General features: G+C 36.8%; 1 protein-coding gene across 11 annotated transcripts in view; it reads left to right on the forward strand.

Moving 5' to 3' along the window:
- The window catches only part of PEX5L (peroxisomal biogenesis factor 5-like), a 242,800-nt gene that overhangs the window by 44,298 nt on the left and 172,823 nt on the right, over window positions 1-25,679 (forward strand). For 3 of the 11 annotated variants that reach the window (XM_011972162.1, XM_011972164.1, XM_011972168.1), the window contains exons 1-2: window positions 12,340-12,549; window positions 14,889-14,960. The exons of 3 other annotated variants lie outside the window; for them this stretch is intronic. Coding sequence is in view for 3 of the 8 variants with exons in the window: in XM_011972159.1 (XP_011827549.1) it covers window positions 13,310-13,402; window positions 14,889-14,960 (165 nt within the window). In the remaining 5 variants the exon portion in view is untranslated. Of the gene's footprint in view, window positions 1-5,815; window positions 5,838-12,339; window positions 12,550-13,309; window positions 13,403-14,888; window positions 14,961-25,679 lie in introns of those variants that run through there. 5 more of the 11 variants (XM_011972166.1, XM_011972169.1, XM_011972157.1 and 2 more) reach the window with 3 other exon arrangements.

The following is a 25,679-nucleotide window of genomic DNA, read 5'->3' on the forward strand; positions in this document are numbered from 1 at the left end:
TGGCGTAAACCCAGGAGGCGGAGCTTGCAGTGAGCTGAGATCTGGCCACTGCACTCCAGCCTGGGCGACAGAATGAGACTCTGTCTCAAAAAAAAAAAAAAAAAAAAATCACGTGACATTGTTCCTATCAAAGTTAGTTATTATTATCATTATTATCTTATTAGGTATCAATATGTACATACACTATGTTGGGATCAATGTGCAAAGAGAGCCAGATCAATACCGTTAATATTCCTCCGCTAGCCAACTACGTCCTGCAGAAACATCCACATCCAGCCCAATCTTACCAGCACAGCCATTTAATGCTAAGTAGTTGAAGGGCTCTGCGTGGGCCACCAGGAAGCCTAACTCACTGCTTTCACTCTGTGAACCTCCTTAGCCCTAGTGCTGCCTCCTCAAGAGTGGATTGGAAGCCTGGGTCAGAAGCAGTTTCCTCATGTGCAACCAAAATGGGACTGAGGGGAAGCAGAAAGGCCCCCAGAGAGATATTAATCAAGATCCATCTGGACCATTCAAATGGCATATTATTCTGAAGGTACTGGGTGGAGAGAGGCTTCAGGTGTGAAGCCAACAGGACCCAAACTAGGAAAATAAGTGGAAAAGGGGGTTTTAAGCTAAGGTGGGCTGGCTTTGCCTGGATTCTCAAGAGTTTTTATATGGCTCCAGCAGCCTCAGATCAGGACAGGGAAGAAGTGATTAAAGGTGGTGATATCCAGCAGCTACTCAAAGCTAGTTTGAACCAGTCCTGGCAAGCAGAAGAGTGACCTTTTGACCTATCTGGTCACCTCTACATTTGAACACAGAGCTGGGGTGTAGATCAACAGCATATATAGAATGAGCTTTGGCTTCCAGCCTGGAAAAGGCTGCATTTTGGTTATTGTTCAGACCTGGAATTGTTCTGAAGCTTTCGCATATACCATTCTTCTATTTCTGTCTTAGTGACTGAGATGACCTTTCGTGCTTGAATTGGATGAAGCCAAAGCTACACTGGCCATGTACAGAGTTATGTTGTTATGCTAATCATGAAAAATAATGATAACAGACATTATTATATATTAAGCACTATTCTAGAGGCCTTGGAATATATTATTTCCTGTAATCCTTATAAGAGGAAATGGGCTAGGAGAAAAGTCAGGAGCTGTGCCCAAACCCAAAAGGTGTCTCAATACTCAGCCCTTGCTTTAATTGTACAAGAGCAGGAGTGCATAGTCTACATTGATAATAACCAAAAAGCTATTTTTTCCATCCAAAGATTAAAAAAAAAAGAGCACAGGAACACAAGGTTAGCAGACCTGCACTTGATTTTGTGCTCAAGCACTTTATAGATAGACAAAGCACTTTTCCTCTCTTAAAATTCATTTCCTCAGTATAAATGGGGAGAAAAATAACCTACCTTCCTGGAATCGCCTGTGAAAATTAAAGGATATAACTCAAATATAAGTATTTGTAAGCTATTATCATTAATATTAATTCAGATATATACTAAGCAACATAGAGAGCTATTTATCATAAGGCTAATGAGATAATTTTTAGCATAGTCTATTATGGAATTTTCCATGAGAATCTAAAAAAGACAAATTGACTTTATAATTATTAGAGAAAGGAAAAAGGAAAATTAATTTTCCAAAGGCAAATTATTCTACCAACTCAGAAAAAGTTTACATTATTTCTAGAATAGCAGTGGTTCAAACATCTGTCTCCATGCCTCTATATCCTTCTGAAAATGATTGAATACCCCAAAGATCTTTTGTTTATGTGGATTATATCTGTTCATGCTTACTGGATTATAAAAAAATTAAGAAAAGTTTTAACTATTTACTTATACAATCATTGAAAAATAGCAGTAACAAACTCATTATATGTACATACACACACACAACTTTTTTAAAAACTTCATTTCCAAAAAAAAAAATTTCAGTGAAATGTATGACATTGTTTTATATTTTTGCAAATCTCTTTAATAAAAGAGCTTAATAGAAGAAAATTAGACTATCATATCTGCTTCTGCATTTAATCTTTTGCAGTAGCTTTTCCCATTGAAATATAGGAATAAAAAATATTTACACAAATATGTAGTTGAGAAAGGAAATAGTATTTTAAAAGCCTTTTTAAATAACTGTGGATATTCTTTCATACTACACCAAAACTTCAGAAATGTAATTTCTTGAGGTTTAGTAGCACTGTGAAATCTGAAGCCATATTAATAAATCCGGTACTTTTTATGTTAACATCTATTGGTCTCCCTTACACTTTGAATGGATCTTTAACTCATGTATGATTTTGGTAACATTCTAGTGTTGGTCATTTGAAAAATATTGGTTCACTGAGGTATTGGTTCATTGGTTCATATCTTCCAATGTTGCCATACTTCATTATACGATATCAAAAAACACTTCATGAATGTCACTACTGATCTCATCAGAAACATCTTTATTGAGAAGCTATTGAGCTCACAGTGGCTGATTCAAGTTTCTAAATCTCTAATTTTCATTCATATATTTAATTTTGGCAACAAACACTACTGATTTTTTTCTTTGAAATTAATGACTGTTTTCATTCATTTTCAGGAAAAATAAAAGCCAGGGTCCGAAGTTTGAGTAATTGTAGCTTGTCATACTTTTAAGTAAAAATGGTGGGTTTTTTTTTTAAGTGGCTAATTTATTTCCCAGCTAGTATCATTTGGTGCCACCCTCTTGATTCATGCCAAGGTGCTAACAAGATTGCTTTTATACCACCAATGCAAATTTCAACACAATGAAAATGACAAATACTTTCTTAGTACTATTAAGAAAATAGTTTTCACTTCACAGTTCCCTTCAAAGTTTCTGAAGAACCATCAGGGTTCTGCAGACAATACTTACGTGCTATTGTCTCTTAAGTGTTAAGCAGATTCTTTATTCTGATGGTTTCTAGGATTTCCTGAATTTTCTTAATAAAAATTGTTCATTTAAAGTAGATTTGGATGTGTAAGGTGGATATGAATATGTGTATTAACGTGAAAAGGTAGTCACAATATATTTTTATTAAAAAGTAGTATTTATACGATAGTCATGTTCATGTCATTAAATACATATGTACACATTAGAATATTTACATATAAATATGTATATTTATGCATGCATACATGTATCTATGTATAAATATAGATTGAAAGTAGTTATACAACTTTTTTGTAATAGCATCAGCAAGAAACAGTAAGGGGGATTAAGGGTAGTGAAAATATTTTCCTTTTGGTTTTAAAGCAAATGCTTTTATTCAAAAAAATTTACTAAATACCTACAATGTGATAGGTACACTTGTATACATGATTAAGATTTTTAGTGTTTTTAATAAAAAGAAAAATGATACTTTGATCATTTAAAAAGGCCATTTGGGACATGATACCATCCACAGCAATGTAGCTGTTCCTTACTAAAGCCTTGCTTCATCCCTCCTTAAAATCCCCACACTCACCTACCCAGGACAATTTTATAAAAATGCAGTTTGTAAAAGACTTTTTATTAAACCCTGTATCTACTTCTAAAGATGCACTTCTAATCCTTAAGTGTCAGTCATTCTTCTGTCTCTCAGTATGTTATCAATACATTTTTCACTGTGGGATATTAATCAGAGATTGCAAGAAGAGTCATCAAAGGAACCCTTACAGTGCTCTCAAGTTAATACTAGCTTCATGCTCCTCATCACTGAAATTTTTCTGGTCTGCATTGTTCAAGAAATCTTTCCCATTGTCTCTCTAAAATTTTGTGGCAACTTCCCTAATTGAAGCACCTAGGATTTGGGATTTGATTTCTATAAAAGAAAGATAAGAAAGATGCAAAGATTAAAAGTGCAGATGGAAGAAGGTGGTCAGTAGTCATCTATATTCACTGGGATACTGTGATCTTGTAGAAATAAGTCAATTCTGTAACTCTGAGGTGTGCTTACATGTAACTGAATATACTTCAATATTTTGCATGTAACACGTTATTATTTTTAAATATCAAGAGCAAAAAGTGTCTCACTAAGAAGCAAGAATCAAATTTTGAGTAAGAGGATAACACTGAGTAAGAGGATTACAAAATTTGAGTAAGAGGATAAACATGATCAAGTATTCCTCACTCTACCTTACCTTGCCAATCTTTCCCCATTATAAGGTTTTATCCTCTGATACATTAAAAACAAGTGAAATGCAAGGGAATCAACTAGTTTTTTAAACACACTTTAAATATGTCATCTCAATTCTTTTAAAAACACATTAGGTTTGATGATATCCTCAAATACATTTAAGTAAATATATTTCTTTTCAATATTTTATATTCCCTGGGCAGTTAGTTCTTAGATTTGCATAAACAGTTCCCGTTGTTGCTGTCTAAAAAAACACAATAAATCCTTTTAGATGCTTTAGGCACTGAACAATTTCACATTGTATCTTTTTAAACAGACTCCCTTTGTTTTTTGGTTTTTTTTTTTTCAAATAGCAAGAAACAAGAATAGTTTAGATACTGCTTACAGAATGGAAAAATATGTATCCTTCACTAAGCACAACATTTTTTCCTGTTAGCCAAAGGTTTTTTTCTCTCTTTCTCTCATTGTTTCATTGAATGTTTTTAAAAATAATTTTTCATATTACTAAGTGTCTAGGATGTGTCTGTTGTAGGCTCATACTCTGCTAATTTAATTCTTGACTACAGAAAAATATAGATGCTTTTATCATCTAGAGAAGCTGGTGTTGAAAAAGTAATCTCATAATATACCAACTGATGAATGAAGCATGTCATTATAAAATTGGTGTGTAGTCAGCTATCTCTGTCAACCAGTGTCTAAACAGGCTCCAGGCTGTCATGCACTGACCATTTCAATGGCTCTCAACTTCTCTCCTTGACTCCAGCCTTCCTTCCTCCAATCCATTCCTCACCCTTTAGCCAGAGTGGGCTTCTTACAGCCCATATCTGATAATGTCACTCTCTTGCTTAAAACCCTGCAATGGCTCTACGTTGCTCTTAACATAAAGAACAAACACCTTCATGTGATTTTCAAGACTTGGCCTTCCTCTCCAGCCTCATCTGGCCTCAACCCCCACAACCCTGGGCAACTCTGTCCCAGCCACCCCATCCTCCTCATCAGCAGTAATATTTTTTATATCAAGCAAGGCATTAGTTGGTGTTTGTGATAAAGTGGTGAATATGATTTGGATGTGGCTGTACATCCTTGAGACTCTGCTGTTTTAATTTTTTTTTTTTTTAAGAAAGAGTCTCACTCTGTTGCCGAGGCTAGAGTACAGTGGTGCGATCTTGGCTCACTGCAACTTCCACCTCTGGGGTTCAAGCAGTTATCCTACCTCAGTCTCCTGAGTAGCTGGGATTACAGGTGCCCACCACTAGGCCTGGCTAATTTTTGTATTTTTAGTAGAGACAGGGTTTCACCATGTTGGCCAGGCTGGTCTCAAACTCCTGACCTCGGGCAATCTGCCCACCTCAGCCTCCCAAAGTGCTGGAATTACAGGTATGACCCACCACTCCCGGCCAACTCTGCTGTTTTAATTTCTTAACTGATTGTCACATTTCCAGTGGATGAACCACCTGTCTGTGGCCCCAGATCTTTCTTGTTCCTACATATCTTGTAGCTTAGAAGAGTATAGAATTCTTTATTCATGAAGAATATGGATAGGAGCCTCAGGCATGCCTACCCTCTAGAAATTGTCACGTCTTATCTATAATGTTGTTATAGTGAATAGATAAGCCATTGGAGAAAAAGGGTGAGCAAAAGAAGCCATAAGGAAACCAATCGAGAAATGACAAGAACTGTGATGTTAACTTAGGATGCCTGCAGTTATCAAGGCCATGAAAGAGAATCTAGGGGTGAGAGGAATGAGTTATACCTCCAGGAAGTGTTTGCACTCTCAGGAACAGGAAAGATTTATCCTAAGCTGTCATGACTGTGTATAGATCCGTATAAAATCTAAAAAATAATAATAATAACCCTCAAAAGTCATTTGAGCCATAATAGAACTGCTGATTATAAGTCATTCAGTCACATACCTATAGCTTAAAAATAAATAACTTTCTGCATGAATTTTATGGCTGAAGCACAAATGTTGGATTGATTCTTGTCAGAAACAAAATTTCATAGGCAAATTTTCCTCAAGCATGTGTCAGAGTGTCCAAAAAAATATGCTGGTCTAGAGAAGGTATGAACATCGAGGGAAAATATAGTTAGGATACAGAATGCCTATAGAAGCAGCTGGGTTTTTTCTTTCTTCTTTATTAAAGAGATCACATTTTAGTTTGCAAGGTCATAAAATCATGACGTCCAGATCAGTTGTTAAAAGGAAGTCAGTGGCAGGTGTGGGATGCCAGGTGTGCTGGCTGCCAGTGAGAAGGAAGAGGAGTCCCTGGAAAAGCCAATGATAAGTACACCTGTGTTTGAGATTGCTGTAACAAGGTTTCATCCCCATCTAATAGGGTCAATGCATGCGAAAATAAAAAATAATGTCAGCGGGGATCAGAAGCAGAACATTAAGCAGTAGATTTTCACTTAAAATAGATTATTTGTTATTTTTCTCAGACTGCAGAGAATACACAATTTACCCTTTTCCTGTTGGGGATGGGAGAGATTATTGTAGGATAGAAGTGTTCCCTTGCCACTGGGATCCAAGATAATAAGTCAATTCTCTCAGACTCTGTACCATCTTACACCAACAACCATTCCAGTCCTGTTGTGTGGGGAATGACAGGGTTAAAACCACCAAAAAGGCATGCTTGCTAGTTTCATCTTGTTTTGGAAACAGCACCCAGACTGCATAATGCCAAGAGATTATTAGATTAAAATATATAATTTTTCAATCATCATTATCTTTCGCCCACAGAAAACAATTTTTACATATTAGTCACTGCATCCTATGATGACATTCATAGCTCTAGAGACAAGTGTATAGGGAATGAGACAAGAACATGCCAGCTGAAAGAAAAACTGGACTCAATTTTCTGTTTAAAAGAACATTATCTTTGTTTGTTTGTTTTTTTCAATTTGAATTTGGTTTCGAGGGTGAAGGAGGATTAAAATGAATTTACTTATTGTCCTCCAAGTAGTGTGGAACATTGCTGAATCTGACATAATTGAAATTTCAAGTTGAATTTTTGTTTTCTGCCTACTTGCTCTCAATATGCCAGCCCAGTACTGTCCCTTAAAGCAAATGTAAGCCCTCTGATAAGTCACTTGCCACTTTTGTTGCAGGTACCAGAGGTGAATACGTACTATATAGCCCAGAGTATAGTGAGGTTGCTTGCTGTTTTTCATAAATGCAGGAGACATTGATGATCAAAGGACATAAAATTGAGGACGTGGTAATTAACATCATCTTGAACTGCCTATCATTCCATGGATTTATCCCAGAAATTTGAGTTGTTTGATCACTAGCTTTTGACTGAGAGCTATAAAATCCCAACCCTTTGATCAGAAATCGTTCCTCCGGATCCTAGTGATAGGACCTACACAATACTTAATGGTGGGAATGTAGTTCACTGATTTGCTTTCCAAATAAAGGCAAAGATTTCCAGTAAAACAACTTCTAAACTTTAGTGCTCTGATCTTGGAAGCTTTTTGAAACAATAGTCTTGCTTTTCTGAGTTTTTAAAAGTAAATTAGATAAAATAAAACTTGAAGGAAAGAATGTGTAGAAATGTAATAGTGTATATACTTTAAAAATATATCAAGTGGATGAAAAATTCGGGGGAAAAGCAAGTATAATAAAAGTTAGTAGAATCTAGGTAGTTGAGTACACAGGGTCTCTCTAAAAATTATTTTAACTTTGCAGTGTGTTTGAAACTTTCATGATAAAATACTAGAAAAGATATATTAAATGTACATACCTAAAGTTGAATTTGTATATTTAAGAAAATGTCACTGGACAATGATGTAAGATTGTGTAGTCTTAATAGATATTTATGTTGGAACATTCTTACTTTTTGAAATCTTGGAAAATGGAAAATATTTTCAAGATGCTTTATAAACTCTTCAGGCTATTAATATACAGACCAAAAGCCACCCTAAAGGTAGAAAAACCAGCATTAAGAGGGAACTGCCAGGCTGTAGTATTGTGATTCCCTGCCATCTTATTATCCAACTAGTTAGTAACTGGAATATCTATTTTCCAATTAGATTTAACCTTAAAATCCAAAAAATTACTAAATGTCTGGGCTTATGCATATGGCAAAACACAGTTTAAAATGCTGCAACATACTTGTTGTCCTTATATTTCTTTTCTCACCCAACAACATACATTCAGGACTGAGTCTGATTGCCATATGTTTTGTTTGCCCATGCTTGACCCAAAACTAAAACAGGGTACTCTGTGGCCACTCTCTTTTACCGTAACATGATCACAGTTAGAGAGGGGGAAAAAAGCCCATGCGTGTCTTTTAAAAAGACAAGACAAAAATTGTTCTTTAAAAAATGCCAGACTTAACCAGCCCCTCTGTAGATGATTCTCTGTAAAAATAATAATTTCCCTTCAGAAAGTTGATCTCACCCATACCTAAGAAAAATTAAAAATCTGAAAATTGCACTTTTAATTGGTAAGGCAATTACTCTCTATTCAAAAGTCATATTCGAGCTTACATCCTTGAAAGGCGAACACTCTCAAGCTCTACTTCCAGGCCTTTTGGGAAAAATTTATCCTTTTTCCTCACTTCCTGTTTTCTCTCTTCATTGCCTTTTTGGCTCCCACAGCAAGGCATTTGTGGCTGTGTTGGCACTGTGGATATTTTTAAGAAGAAAGGACATGGAACCAAAATATTGTCAAAGAACTGAGAAGCTTAGTATTATAAGGGAGAGTCAAGCTTGGTATTATAAGGGAAAGGGGCATATTAAATGCAATAAACAAAGCATTCAGTTCACCATTTACCACGCTTACCGCAAGGGGCACAAGCGAAAACTGCAACATGTATCTCTACGTGTAAAAATTCATTCCCAGGAACATCATAAAGGAAGGGTAAAGTCCTGGCCCCATCGTTTTTACTGCAAAGAAGTCTTTAAATGAGTATTTTCTGTGGCAATTTTATGGATCTCTCAAGATATCACATTTTGTTTACTTTTCTTTAATTATAAAAAAATTCATTCTTATTTCAAAAAGCACTCCCAAGTGTAAAGAGAAAAGCATAGATCATGCACAGCCTCATCTCCAAGAGAAAAAGACTTTTAGTATTTGGTATATATCCTTCAATATTTTTTCTTACAAATATACAGCACACAATTGTATTAATAAATTTGAAAAGAGAACCAGTTTCTTCCCAAAGGATAGTTGCTGTTACTTTCTTGCTTCATGAATTATCCCCATTCATTCTCTGGTATCTATATTTTCACTTTTTTTTTTCCTAGTTCCTTCTTCTTGAATTATAAACATGATCAATATCTTTACATAAGGGAAGGAGAAAACAGTTATACATTTCCCAGTATTCTTTCCACATACTTTCTATCTTTTAGCTATCATTCTTACTCCTGCTTTCCATTTCCATTCAAGATTTCCTGGCTGGCTGTGGTGGTTCACACCTGTAATCCCAGCACTTTGGGAGGCTGAGGTGGGTGGATCACCTGATGTCAGGAGTTTGAGACCATCCTGGCCAACATGGCTAAACCCCATCTCTACTAAAAATACAAAACATTAGCCAGGCGTGGTGGCACATGCCTGTAATCCCAGCTACTAGGGAGGCTGAGGCAGGAGAATCGCTTGAACCCAGGAGGCGGAAGTTGCAGTGAGCCGAGATCATGCCACTGCACTCCAGCCTGGGTGACAGAGAAAGACTCCTTCCCCGCACACCACTCCGTCCAAAAAAAAAGAAAAGAAAGATTTCCTAAAGAAAGATAAGCCTTTTCTCACTATCTTCCCACCCTCACCACCAATGTATTCAATAATTTACTCTAACCTGGCTTCCATCTTCACCACTTCTGTTCCTGAAGTCATTAATGACTTCCAAAATGCCAAATACATTGAAAATTTGTAGTTCATATCCTTATTTAACCTCTCATCAGCATCCGACACTATCAGAACTCTGTTTCCTTTGACTATGTTCTACCAATTCGCCACCTGCACCGTGACCACTCCTCTTCCTCCTCATTTACTGAGTTCTTTCCTTTTTCCCATTACTTAAATGCAACTGTTCTCTAGGACTCTGGCCTTAGTCTTCATCTCTTCCTTCTCTGTGTTTTCTTCCTTGGTGAGCTTATCCACTCCTGCAATTTCAATCATCCCTAGTGATCTTTACTCACTACCCTTATCTCTCTTCTCAGATACAGACACCTACATCCAAATGGGTGACTGGATCTTTCCACTGGGATGAACTTTCCAAAGACACCACAAACTCAGCAAGTATCTTTTCAGCACATTTTCTTCTTTTTCAACCCTTCACCTTCTCATTGACACTCAAAAGAGAGATTAGATCAAAGTCTTCAAGGAAAAGCAGATATGAGGAAATCACCTTTTAGGACAGGGAAAATCTAAGCAATTTTGCAGCTGTGGGAAGGAAGGTGGTAGAGACTGAAGACAGGCAAAAAAGAGGATAGGAACTGAGTCCTGACAACCATGAAGAAAACAGTAAGAAGGTCTTTTCTTCTTGTAGCTATATTTTATATTGTGTATGTGACATGTGCTTTAATAAATTCATGTCTACTATGTATCATTCATAGCAGCATTGATTTTTAAAAATTTGAATTATTTACATGCAAACCTTTATATTTATTTTGACATCTGTAGTTAGGCAAAAATTGCAATTAGGGCTAATTTGTACAATTAGCTAAATCGAGTGTTCCTTTTCCCTTTCAAAATGTTCTTTATATATTCCATTCCTAATGAGTATGAAGAATCCTTTTAATTCAATTCATACACAACTAGTATTTTTCAATTAAAACCCTTACTTTTAAGAAATTAATATCCTGCAATGAACAGGAGTTACTTCATTTTTCAGATCTCTAGCCCGTCAGATTTCATGGTTGTGTTACTTACTTGCAAAATGTTCCTATATGATACATTCCACATCTGTGGCCATTATATTGTTTTTCTTTTTTTAATTTTTCTTTATTTTAGAGACAGGGTCTCACTCTGTCACCCAGGCTGGAGTGCAATAGTGCATTCATAGCTTACTTCAGCCTCAAACACCTGCACCCAAGCGATCCTCCCCGTCAGCCTCCTGAGTAGCTGGGTCTACAGGCACACGTCACCATGTCCAGCTAATTTATTTATTTTTTTTCTTTTTGAGACGGAATCTCCCTCTGTCACCCAGGCTGGAGTGCAGTGAAGTGATCTTGGCTCACTGCAAGCTCTGCCTCCTGGGTTCACGCCATTTTCCTGCCTCAGCCTCCTGAGTAGCTGGGACTACAGGCGCCCGCCACCATGCCCGGCTAATTTTTTGTATTTTTTTTTTTTAGTAGAGATGGGGTTTCACTGTGGTGTCGATCTCCTGACCCTCGTGATCCACCTGCCTCAGCCTCCCAAAGTGCTGGGATTACAGGTGTGAGCCACCACACCTGGCCACTAATTTTTTATGGAGACGAGGTTTTGCTGTGTTGCACAGGCTAGTCTTGGACTTCTGGCCTCAAGTGATCCTCCTGCCTCAACCTCCCAAAGTGCTGGGATTACAGGCTTAAGCCACCACACCTGGCCTATATTTTTCTATAGATGTTCCAAGTTTAATGCAAGTTTATTTAATTAAAGTAAACAAACTCATCTTTCTGTTTTACCTTTGTGGAGGAGAGAACAAAGGGGTAGGAAACAGGAGGAAAAAGGGGTAGGAAACAAGGAGAGATGGTGGAAGTCTGTAGAGAGGAAAGATTACCAGTTAGGCTCAATGTTCTTAAGAAAGTTACCCATATAATGCAAAGTATCAAAAAAGTTATCAGCATTAACGAAGAACTAACAAAGATACGTCTCCTGCAGGTCAGAAAGGATTCAGAAAGGTGTGGAAAGATGGGAGATACTGTGTTTGGGGTTTCAGAGATTGGACACGTTATCCTGAGCTGAAAGCTTCTTATGGGGGTGAGGCACCGTCAGCAAAGAAATACTATTTCCTTTCCCTCTTTCCTTACCTTTCCTGCCTTGGGTCCTTACCATTTTAGCTCCACTGCACTAATGCTCCCTCCTCGGCTACACCTAGGGCAACGGTGCACAAAGTCGGCCATAAATGGGCAGCATGCTAAGGCCAGGTGGACAGGGGCCTAACCTTACTGCCTCAGTGGAAATCCTCAGCTCCAGTGTCTTGCCACTGAAGGTGGGAGGAGCACAGGAAGTGATTGCCCTGTGGCTTCTCCTCCCACAGAAGCCCTGCCCCCTCACACTTGGACAGTGGAGAGATTAGCTTTCTATTTCCTTCTAGTTCAGTCCTTTGGCTACTGTGAAAGACCACGCAGAAGCTGTGGACTTGCTTTTTTGTGCTTGACAAAAGTGCATAGATAGAAGACAGGGATTCCCGGCTGGGAGGAGGGAGGAGAGCTGAAGATCCCTGCCTGGGCTGGCTGAGCTAAGCAGTCAAAGTGGGAAGCTGAGTGCTTGAAAGAGGATTATGCTCGCACTAGAAATAAGCAGTAAGTGAGTGAATACCATTATGGCTTAGAAAAGGATTAATCCTCCCGGGGTTATGGGGTGAACTAGAAAATATTGCTTAATTCTAGAGTCAAACTGTAAGGCTTTGGCTTTGTGTACTGTTGTGTGCTGTTTGGAGACTAGAGGTTTAAGTACAAAACCAGAGCTCTAAATGCCTCCTCCCACTCTTGGAAAATGCCAGCTTCTATTTAGATTAGTTGGGGGACATAATTTCCTTCCCTGAACTAGCCTCTTCCCGGGAAAATTTACTACTAAATTAGATAAGGAGTTGAGATTGGAGAGGCAGAATTTGGTATTTGCAGAAATTGCAGTTTCGAATGATGTTCTGTGAGTGCTGACATTCTGTTAGCAGTGATTGTCAAGAAAGTTTAGAATAGGAGATTAAAAAGGGGAAATCAAGAGCTTTTATGATGAGGAGGCTGAAGAGTCCATATGCAGAGAAGTAAATTTAAAAATTATATAATTTAAAATAGGTGGATTTTTTAAAACATTAAATGGGAACAACAGTCAAAGAGTATAGAAGTGCATGGATAAAAATTAGTTAGAAAAAGAAATTTTCACTTCAGTGACTTTTTTGTGCTAGCCAAAAATTTCACAATGTTTACAAAGTCAAGACAATGATTCAGGAATACTTCAATTATTGTTGTACATTATTAATGCTGTTGCTGGGCAAGATCTGTGGTTCTCTGGTCAGCAAGTTCTGGCAAGGAAGGCACTGCCACTGGCACAAAGAATTCTGGGATGTCTGACAGTGAAATGGATGGAAGAACCCACATTCCATCTCTACTTAATGTCCTTTTGTCCAGAAACCGGGTCATGCAAATGAGCTACTTGGTACGTATACAGATCAATATTTGGAAAGGCATTTCTAAGTGTTTTGCATTAGAGGCTCTCTAGACAATATCTTATGGCAACCAGTGAACAAAAAGAATACAAAAGCAAAGTGATAGGAAGGAAGTTGCTGAAACCAACCTTGTTCTTTTTGTTTTCCATCAATCTTGAAATGGAACCTCAAATGAGGACAAGAATAAAATAGGGAGAAATGCTGTGGCCATCTGTTCTGTTCTGAGTGGCTAAGTTCATTAATATATAAATGAGAATTTGGGTTTTATTTATGCATCCTAATACTTGGAAGACTCAGAAATGTCTTTATTACAGTAAAAAGAAAATCCCACAAAAATTGGAGGTATGTTTTTGTGGGAAAAAAAAAATGCGTAATTCTGGTTTTTGAATGTTACGGGGAAAAACTAAGAATTGTGCTCACATTGTGAAGATTTATATCATGTTCACTGATGGATATATCTCATCCCCCAATGAGATGAGGACCCTAATATGACACAGTAGATGCAAACATAAGCTTTTTAATTCCCTTAATTCAAGTTGATGTTGATTAATAACTAAAGCAAGAATCTTTAAAATAAATAAATAACCTTGAACTACAGCTGACTATGTAGTGGTTTTTATTTTTCATTTGTTACTGGTGTGAAGACACAACATGACATTTCTAGTATTCTCATCAACCGTTGCGTTGGGAGAAAAAAAGGCTCAGACATATTATCTTTCCCCTGTAGCACAAGTGTAAAATGATTGTCATTATCTATGTCCTTTTCTAACTTTAGAATTTGTAGATTTTGCTATGGAGGAAATAGATGGAGAGTGGTCTTTGGGTCAAAATAAATTATGACAAAATGCCAAAAAAGTGCATTTAAATGAACTCTTAAAATAGTCTGTCCTCCAACTTTTCAAATACCTAATTTTGTAAATTATTTTATTTATCTCTTTACAATTATTTCTGAGTTGGGTTTTCCAATGTTAGTATTCATCTGACTTGCAAGCAAATGTTGAAAATCTGAAGATTCATTATCTGAGTTGCATAATACTTCTATTATTCTTAAACAATATGTAAGACATTAAAACAAAACATTGAATAGTTGGAAGTCTTGAGTATAAAACTAAATTAATTTCCAATCTTTAAGAAAAATGTGCTAGGATTCTTCAAAGAATTGCTTATTTATCTCAAAGTGTTAAAGAATCTTTTCTGATACAACAGGACTAAAAAGAGAAACATAAGAATATTGAGAAAAAGATTAAAAGTATAAGTTGGATAGTGGAGGCTAAGCAGATATTGTTAATGAATAATGATAAGACAGCAGTTTGACTGTAAAAACATTTGCTGTTGTACATGAGCGATTTGTATAAAGAATGATGCATTATGACTGGTGAACAAGGCTAAGACTTTTATCTTTAAAAGTATTAAGTAGGAATTAAGATTGTTAATGGATAGAAACTAAATGATCATTTAAAATTATTCTTTCACAAGAAAAGTAAAGAACAAGGATATGGAAAACTAAGCAGTGATGAAGACCTCGAAATAATTGTTGATCAAAAGCAGGTAAGTGAATACTTACGTACATTTTCTACTGTTATACTGTATATTTTGATGACTAAAGCCTTCTGAGTGTTCAGCCCTTCTCTGGCAGCTGTGTTAGCCTGTCTGGCTAAAGTCTGCATAACAAGATTTTGAGAGCAGCTAAGCCGCCCCATACGATGCCTCTGATCCACTGACTTTTGCCTGATGCCAACATGCATGTTCTATATGTATGAATGATGGAAATAAAGCTAGAGTAAGAGAACTTTTGGAAAATTAAAGGCATCACTTGATAAAATGAGTCAAAACAACAATGATAATTTGCTTGGGAAAAAGATAATAACAATAAAATATATTATCTTGAAAATGAGAAACACTGCCATTAGTCTATCTTGTGAAACAATTAATTATAATTTAGAGAGAGGAAAAAAAACTGAGAACTTTAAGGCACATATATTGCCCAATTTAATTTTCCATATTGTCTGCAATATACATAAAGATGATTCTGAAAACAAAAAGAAGAGGCTATTAATAAAATCTGTAATACTACCTGTAATTTGAGAAACCTCTAGCTTGGATGTTATATGGGCCTATAAGGTGAAATGAAAACTGCTTAATAGAGCATGAACAATGACATACCAGGTAATGGAAGGTTTCCAGCCCATGCCACTGAATTGGCACTAGCCCTTAACATCTCTGTTAATTATCAAGGAGACAAGATAACTGCACATCTATTTAATGCATAAGTGGCACAGCCTCTGAGAGCGATGCAAAAGCTGTAGACAGAGAAATAATTCAAAGAGATCTGAATAGATTAAGAGATTAGAAAGAAAGCAGTCAGTAATTTACAGACAGGCATCTGAATTTGCTCAGTTTCCTGATCATGCAGTTTGTTTTGCATCATAACAATTGCATTCAGGGAGCTATTGTACATATTTCTGAAAAAAGGAAAAATGACCATCAGAAGGTATCAACCAGAAATAATTGACTTAGAGACTTGTTTGTTAGGCTCGGAATAACTGAGGTAACTGAGATGGTCTTCTGGAAAAACTTGCCGAAACATCTCTCCACCGAGGTGCAGAATATATTGATTTTACAGCACTCACTCAAAATGCTTCCGAGTTTTTCTTGTTATTGCCCTCCTGCTCCTGTGTAGAACAGGGTAGGGGATGTGTGGAGTGCCATGTTATCAGTTAAGTTAATAAGGTGAGTGGAGCTGTAGCCCATGTGCTCTACTGGGCTATTAACTGTTACTTTATGCCAGATTAATTACTTAGGGCATGCAATCTATGTCTGATCCCACCCATACACTGGGATTCTGATCAAAGGACTGGACCCACCTGGCAAATGAACTAGTAAAATAAACCTGGGTATATTATGAGAATACATATATGTATACATTTCTCTAACAAAATGAAAAATTAGTTATTTTCTTTCTTAATCATATAGAAGTTAAATTCTTATTTTTTCCTTCTTCTTTGCTATCTTCCTACCCCAAAGCTTTTCTTTTCTTTCCTTCTTTTTTGCCTAAATCTTTGTGTTTTAACTGAGTTTTGGTGTTCAGAAAACTACAAAGTTTTATTTTGAGATCCTTGTGGTGAAAAGCCAAAGGAAGCCATGTTCTTTTTTCTCATGATACCTTTGACAAAATTTCTATTGTTGTGACTAAACACATTTTACTAATTGTTAAGGAATCTTAAAGAAAAGAGAGAAAAAAGAAGAGAACAAAACCTTCCTGCTTCTTCAGAAAATAGCACTTTTATTACCTGGATCAAATGAGGGTGGATTCAATTTTCTCAGAGTCACTGTTTGCCTCTGTAGTTATCACATTTCTTCCAGTGCCATTGCACAAGTTGGTACTATTTGGCAGTGACTCAGCTTTGCTGAGTTATTCATGTCAAAACATGTTTCAAAAGATGAGTAATTATGAATATGAGTTGGCTTTGGTGTTTGCTGTTGGCAGAAAGAGTAGTCCTTCTTTTTTTTGAGAGATTTATTTGGTGTTAATGTTGTGAGCAAATCCTAGGTTGAAACAACGACAGTGATGATATCTCAAAGTAAAATATCTGGGGAAACACTGTAATTAGTCTTTATAAAGCTATAAGAAATTATCTCAAAGTTTAAGAGGTCAACAAATTAAGCATGTGTGTATGTATATGTACATTTGTTTTTCAGAAATTGAATATTGCTCCATCTCATAGATATGAGTTATACATATATGATGACATTATACATATATATGTATTTTATATGTATAATAAAATTACAACTCTATAGCATTATGGAGGAATCTTTATGTTCAGTTTATTCTTCCTATATCTTTTCAAAAACATGGTAGAAATATGTTATAGTCAATCTTCATATAACTGCAGGTAGCTTTTTCAGTAAGCAGTGCCAAAAGAAAATCTAAAGAGAATAAATAAAATAATTGGAGTTCTGCAATGGGCAGAAGTCTCCTAATTTCTTTAAATCCGTCATTCAGAAGCTGTCACTCTACACATGCTGTGTAAGCTATATGCCATTTTATCAGTCATATGATTTGCAAATCTTGTACTTCCACGGAAAGCCCACAGTCTTGCTTATATAAGCAAATTAATAACAGAAGCAGCACCGTGTATGTGGATTTTGTTCTTCCTGGCTGCCTTCACTCAAGGAGGTAAAAGATGATTTCTACGTTATTTCAACATGGAAAAAAAAAGTGTATTTTGGAAATGTGTAAGGTTCTATTCTTTAAAGACAACGTTGTTTTCCTCTCTTTGTGAAATTGTATTGACAAAATTTATTTGGGATACGTATAAAAACATTTCAGAGAACACTTAAGTAAGTGTTGATGTCCTATGGTAAAAGGTGCCATATGACACACACACACACACACACACACACAGAGTCATTTAAATAGAAATGTATCACACTGGGGTCAGAGTCCCTATTTTCCACCAGAAATCTCCAAGGTTTTCAAACTTTAAGCATAGAAGGTAATCAAAGGGAATGTATTGGATTAAAACCTTAATGCCTCCAAAACCCAAACATTTGCCATAAAAATATTATAACTAATTAGTAAATGCTATGTTTGGCTTTGTAAAAAAAAATATTAAAAGACAAATTTTAAATATCTATTATGGCATATTTTTATTATTTGTGAAACTGTTCCTTCCTAAATGGAGGAAAGGAGGGTCTTGTTTAGGTTTCATGTACACATGAATTTCCTTCTGAAGTTACTGAGATTTCAGGTGTGGGAGTAGATAGTCAAGTGCCTTGACTTAAGGGATTAAAAACATTAACCACTTTGAGTCAATTCATTCTATTATAAATTACTATTTTTAGTTACAGCCAACTTAAGGTTTATGATAAGCTGGTGCTAGATAACAATTTTTAAAAATGTTTTCAAATTCCAAGTAGACTTAAAGGAGGTAACAAAGACTAATAAATTTATAGACTATTTTGGTTATATGATGGATGCAGTTGCAGGTTCATGTATTGTAAAAATGGGTTTAACAGCATGTTGTGGATTTACTTGGTTATAGGACTCAAAGTTGCAGTTGCATAACCCTTAGTGCAAGTAGGTTGGGAAATGTCAAATTTCAGCCAGTTACAGAGGGAACAAGTATATCCAGGTCAGAGCAATAGTTCTCAAGCTTTAGCTGCCTTAGCATCCCCAGGAGGGCTTGATATAACATAGATTACTGGGCCCCACCCCCGGGGTTTCTGATTCTGCAGGTCTGAGATGCATGCAGCCTGAGAATTTGCATTTCTAAGTAGTCAGCTACTGCTGCTGGTTCCAGACCACACTTTGTGAATCACTGGGTGAGAGAAAACAACTAATGCAGTTTTAAAAGAGGAAAAAAATACGTAATTTTTGATAAATTTAACATTCTTCAACCTGGCATTACCCAGGGATCTAAAAACTGGAATTCGTAAACATTTAACGTAATAACAAGACCAGAAAACAAGAAAACCACAGCCATTTACAACCAAAGGTATCTTTAAAGAACCAGGTTTACAGTCTGGCTAAATCCACGTGGAAACCTGGTAATCTTGAACCTCTCTGAGCTCAGTTTTCTCATTTTCAAATAAGTTTTCTGATATTGTTTGTAAAATGATCCTCTGCTCTTCCCACCTCCTAGAGTTTCTCTGAGTTAAAATATGTAAAAGTGCTCTATAAAGTGTATATCATTTATGTCATTTTAATTAGCTAGGCGTCACCACTTCACTCCCCACCTCCCTTCATCCCCAATTTAGCAAACAGGAACTTTGAGATCCAGAAAGCTGAATGAAGTTGCCCAACTCCCTGGTTAGGTGCAGAGAGAGCCCTAGAAGCCAGCTCTCCGTCCTGCCATCCAGTCCCATGCTCTTTCTGTCACCTCACATAGCTCTGTACCATTGCTCATTACTGATCATGCCAGAAATGGATTAAGAAACTGTTTTGTCTCAGTGCTCTAATTATATAAAATAACCGTCTACTAGAAAGTATCGTAAATGGTCAACATTTATTTATTTAACCCTCACATGAATAAACTTCCCCACCAACACTCCTTAACTGTTTACTTCCCTCTTGAGCCCTATGGCTTTGTCAGGAGAAAAATGCCCCTTAAAGCAAGTGTAAATAAAACTAGAGCTAAAAGGTAGTTGTGAAAACCACTTGCCTTTCCTGTCACAACTTCCTCAAGGAGAACCTCTACCAGGCATGAGAAGGGTCCTGGGAAGAGACAACACACACTCAGCTTACAACATTTTTGAGAGTCTCTTTTTCACCTTGTAAGGGAAGCCTGAGCAGAAAGCAATGGACACTAGAACTTTTGTGATCTTTTTCTAATGAAGAAGAAGAGATAAATGATAACCTCACCCTTGTGCCTCCAATAGCTCATAAGCATTCAAGTTGGATTGCAGTTCTGTCCTAGTGGTTGTTGTGAAAATGGATCCTCAAGAGAAAAGTATAGGCCAATATGAAATTAAAATGGAAGAACAAGAAAAACAGATTAACAGAGAAGATACCCAGCTTATCTGGTACTAATAGATAGTGTGCTCCTACCAACATCTAAGCAACTAACTTTGGTCTCAGACTCACAGACAGTAAAATGGACGAGGGTAATACGTGTTCCTGCCTTGTTGTGGTAGCCAGCCCCATCTGGTCAATGCTTTCTTGGTCATATCAATGTGGTGACTTAACTTAAATGTAATTCAGATCCCATTTATCCCTGAAGACACTTACAAAGTATGATATCCTATCTCTTGGTGTAACACTGTCCCTGGGTACCTTCTTAGAACTCTGTATTTGGTCAGAAGAACAGAAACCTCCTCTAGAGTTGCAGAAAGGAGACCACCTGCTCAGCCTGCAGATTCTGAAGCATGAAACTCTGAGACATCTGAAGGACAAAGCACATTATGCAGTTGTAGTTGCCTTAATTACACTCACAGCTGACATAGGCTCATTAGTGTTTCCCTCAGGAAAGATTGATTGATGAAAAATAATTGAATGAAAAGAAGCCAGATTTATTTGGGATGAGAGAGACTGTTCAAATTTGTTGTCTATCTGAACTCAGCATTGGAGTAAACAAAGATTCACTGTTGCAGTCCAATCAATCCCATCTTGTCTGCAAACTATTTATCATCAATAAGTATTGTACATGGAAGGGGGAAATTTCTTCCATTAAGTTAAATAGAAAAGTTACTAGAGTGAAAGCATAATCACCCTGCATTTTATTCCTAAATATTCCCTATTTGTATCAAGTAATATAAAAACAATTCTGAGTTACTGATAATTTGGAGGGCAAAATTACAGTAATGCCAAGTATCTTACTTTGTATTTTCCTTGTAAACTCACGATGCGGAGTTTATTTTTTGGTTGGTTTGTTTAGCTTCATGCATTTCAATTTAGTGTACGGATTCTCCTAAGCATCAACGGACTCTAGGAAAAACACAAAGGGCAAGTCTAATATCCTTCATTTTAGAATCTTTACTTTAAAAATCCGATTGTTAAAGTCTGATGGTATAAAGCCAGAAAACACAGAGAGTCACGTATCATAGAGTGGCACAGAGGCTGGCAAGATAGCTAAAGAAAGAATCCATTGCCCTGGTTTCTAGTCTTGGCCCTGCCATTAATAAGCAAAGACTTTGAAGTAGTTCAAGTTCTCTGAGTTTCTGTTTCTTCATCTGTACAATGTAATAATAACATCTGCTCAGATGACTGCTGTGAGGCTCAAACGGGGGTGCTCCCTTGTAGAGCCATGTGTCCAGTTTGGCCTCCTTTGGTCAGTCCCAAGTCTAGAATCCAGAGCCACCACTCCTTCGTCTTGGGACTCTTTCCTCTGTAAGTCGTGCCTCCTGAATGATGAGTTGGAGATGGATATGGTATCATGACATTTTCACTTTGGTTATTTCCACTGGTTTACTATTAGACATTCTGCATGCCTTCCTTGGAACAGTATTAGATACTCTAGTCTAGCACATTTTCAGTGGTGCCAGCTCTTCTGCCAGGCCATGTGCTTGGCATTGTGAATATAACACAGAATGTGTGTGTGTCACTCTTACACAGTGCTTAAGAGCAGGGCCTTTACAGTCACAAATCTGAATGAAAACAGACTATGGCCATGTCGTAGCTATTTGGGAAAATTAACCAGCTCTCTGAGCCACAGGCTGCTCTGCTATAAAATGAGGAAAATATCTATTTCGTAAAGTTTTTGGGAGAAATAAAGAAGTTCTTGTACATAAATGCCTAGCAAAGTACATGGCATGTGGTAAGTGCTTTATAAATGGCAAGTGCTGAGGTGAAAGCATGGTGGTAGTTGATAGATAGTTAGACTAAATAGCTGTAAGATCCCCTTGGTATCTCATTGTGGTTTGGGTATGCATTTCTCTAGTGATTAGCGATGTGGAGCATTTTTTCATATGCTTGTTGACTGTGTGTATGTCTTCTTTTGAAAAGTGTCTATTCATGTCCTTTGCCCACTTTATAATGGAGTTGTTTGTTTTCTGTGAATCTGTTTAAGTGCCTTAAAGACTCTGGATATTAGACCTTCGTCAGATGCGTAGTTTGTGAATACCTTCTCCCATTCTATGGTTGTCTGTTTTTTCTGTTGGCAGTTCCTTTTGCTGTGCAGAAGCTCTTTAATTTGGTGCCATTTGTCAACTTTTGTTTTTGTTGCAATTGCTTTTGGCATTTTCGTCATGAAATCTTTGCACAGTTCTATGTCCAGAATGGTATTTCCTAGGTTATCTTCCTGGATTTTTGCAAGATCATGTCCTTTGCAACAACATGGATGGAGCTGGAGGTCGTTTTACTAAGCAAACTAACACAGAAACAGAAAAGCAAATACCACATGTTCTCATTTATAAGTGGGAGCTAAACATCAGTTACATATGGACATTAAGATGGGAACAACAGACACCAGGGCCTACTTGAGGGTGGAGGGTGGGAGAAGGGTGAGGACCAAAAAACTGCCTATCAGGTAAATATGCTTATTATCTGGATAATGAGATAATCTGCGCAACATATCGCCATGACATGCAGTTTACCCATATAACAAACCTGTACATGTAGCCCTGAACCTAAAATAAGAGTTAAAAAAAAAAAAGAAAAAGAAAAAGATGTCATTGGAATTTTAGGATATTGATTTATAATGATTTTAAAGAATAAAGTCTAGTCTGGGGTCATGGATGCAAATGCTTTTTCCAATCATCCAGGTCCAGAAATGAGGCTAGTAGACTGTGCATAAGAAACATAGGGAGTGAAGGAGTCAGTGGCTACTTGGTGGGAGCTGGACCCAGTAGAGGTGGCAGCACCTACCAGCTTCGGCTGATTGCCACCTTGTTGGGAATGGGCTCGGTCTCACCACACATATGAATTTTTTAAAAAAGGCATTAATCTTTTCTTTTTACATGTTTACAATCTTTTTCTTAATTTTAAATAGTATATAATCAGACAAAACAGTCTGAGTGTGTATATAGCCCATGGGGTCCAGTTTATGACTTACTATACTCATGAGTCTCTAAAATCCAAGAAGAGTCCTATGTGCTCTCCTCTGTTTCTCTCCCATTTTACACTTTCCCCACTGAAAATTAAACTAACCTAGTTGTTGATCTGATTAAATTAATGGACATTAAGTTATAATTGACGCTGGCCTTACGTTCCTTGGGAAATTGAAGTACCTCCAAAGAAAACTAGCCTATTTAAAATGTAAAAAATCCCCATTTGATAAAATGAGTAGGGCAGTTATTTATGAGCAGGAAGTATTGCTGATGTTTCTACCTATGCAGAACTGTGTTTACTGTCTTCTGCTCTTGCCAGGCTAGCCATCTCTGTGAGTAAACAAGGTTCCAGCATTGTTAACCAGCAAGCACACACCTAGCTCTCCTCTACCAGTCCATCTTCCCCAATTTTCCAAGCAGTAATGCAACTAACTCACAGGGCTCGGTTAAAAACTGTAATCACCAAGAGAGACATCATGAGTCACCATCTCAAGTTCAACAAATATCTGAAATGCTATTAGGTATCTTTACTTTAAGATATTAATATACAGCCTATGTTCATTACATGCAGCATAAAGAAAAATACTAGACTTTCAAGCTGGAAAAATGTATCGCTGTTAAGTCATTTTCAAATAGCCCATGTTTTCCTTCTTTTTAATCTAATAGAGAGAAGTGCTGGCACAATGTTTAGTCAGTGAGAAAACAAATGCATAATTGAAATGACATGAAGTGACATGTTGAGTGTAAAAATGATGTGATATATGAAACTAACAGTCAGAGACAGTAGTACTTAAAATTAGACTCAGCCATTTGGTATAGAACTTGAAAAGAAACCTATTCAGCCTTTTATTGTGGGAGGAGTGTTGCAGTACTTATTTATTTTTGCTGTTGATTTTTAAGTAGGTTCATCTGGTCAAAATGAGAACTGTAAATATTAGATCTGGAAGGAATTTCAGAAGATACACTAATCCAGTGGATTAAAAAGTTAAAAATTCCATCCCGTGGAACCCATTTCTAGTCACCTTAATAGGGGAAGGAGTGTGTATGTATATGATAAGAGTGCTTAAGGAGCATTTTAGGTGTACAGCTAAACTTTGATGAAAAGATGTTCTACGAAGCGTAATCATATTGGTTCTGTTATAATCAAAATCAGTTAAGCAAGTCTTGGAATAAAAAGGTAACTTGACTGCGTTCACCAGTTTGCTTCACATCACAGGCAATATTTAAACTTGGGTCTGCAGCCTTTAGTCTTGAGTTCATTCATCCACTCCTATAACTGCCTTTCTAAATTATGATGCTTCCTTTCCTTTCTTCCAAGTGTCCCATGTTGGTAAGATAAGCATAGTAATCAAACCAGAATATTCATTTGAGAAAAGTGTGTATTTCAAGTGCACAGCTAAAAGTCTATTTGTCTGACAGATTTTTATAAAAAGATGTTTATATTAGATACTTCCTAACTCTTCTTAAAATGGTTCTCACAAACTTTGTGACATCTTCCCAGTATCCATCAGGGTACAGATATTAAAGATTTTTAAAGTGAACTTTGAAATCTCCTAAACTACCCTGGGATTAACAAAGTGTTTCCTCCATGTTGACACAGATGGTTTTTCTACAGCTCATCTCTCAGGGCCTCTCCACCTGGTTCAGTTTATCATCTCCCCCTCAACTGGCCATGGAGATTGTGAACCGTATCCACAGTTCAGCTTCCAGGCCCATCCGTTTTGAAGTCAGCTGCCAGTGCTTTTGTCTAACGAACCCTGCAGGTGAACTCAGTGGTTACTGATTGAATCAGCGTCTATTGTCAGAAGGGCTTTGAAAACCAGTTGTGAGTGGAAATATTCGTACCTCCATGATTTATGTTATAAATTCAATTTTATCACTTATAATAATAAAAATGACAAAGGATCAGGAAGCCCATAAAAAATGTTCTTCTTATTTTCATATGTAAACAACAGGGAGAGTTTAGAGGTAAAGTTCCCTTTTTCTCTTCTGACTTTGGACTGAGATGCTCATGCTCTGCCATTGCCCCGACCTTGTCATTCTGTGGCTGCGCTTTTACTTCTCTCCCATCCAGACTTTGCAGTGAGTGTCTTTTCTTCTCTCCTCAGCAACACTCTCTGATCCCTGCCTCTGGAATGTGTCTTTTATTCTGACTCTGCATATATAAGGTTTGACAGAAATGCAGTTCTTGCAAACCTGTTTTTTTTAATGCTCCATTGCTTTCTTCCTTTTCTCCAAAACAACTCTATAATTCTGTCATTTCCATTTTTGGTTTAATTTTTCACATGGTTTACCCCCAGTTGGAATGGGTACCACTTCCTTCCTGTCTTGTGATCTAGAAAACACACACACACACACACACACACAAGTGATCATTCAGTACAATTGTTATTTATTCCTCATCGTATTTTTTGGCCAAATGATCTCATTCTTGAAATATATGAATAAGTGACTTATTAAAGAAATGGTGAGAGAATGTACCATCCAGGCTTTGTGCTGGATGTTCTGAATAGAAAAAACATTCATTCATCACTTTGTTTTTTAACAAAATTATCTCATTTGGATAATTTGTGAATAATTAATTAATTTTGTTGTAGAAAAACACTAAGCATAGAAGTTGTTTTCTTCCAGTCAAGGATTGTTCAACCATCACTTCCCTGCATTCTCAGCTTCTCTCTTTAAACCTTAAATGTGTCCCCAAAATTGACACATAAAATTTTATGAACTATGGGAGTAGTCCCTGAAAACAATGAGTTATGTTTCATAAGTTGATGGATT

The sequence above is a fragment of the Mandrillus leucophaeus genome, unplaced genomic scaffold (assembly GCF_000951045.1).
Source record: "Mandrillus leucophaeus isolate KB7577 unplaced genomic scaffold, Mleu.le_1.0 Scaffold1278, whole genome shotgun sequence".
NCBI lineage: Eukaryota > Metazoa > Chordata > Mammalia > Primates > Cercopithecidae > Mandrillus > Mandrillus leucophaeus.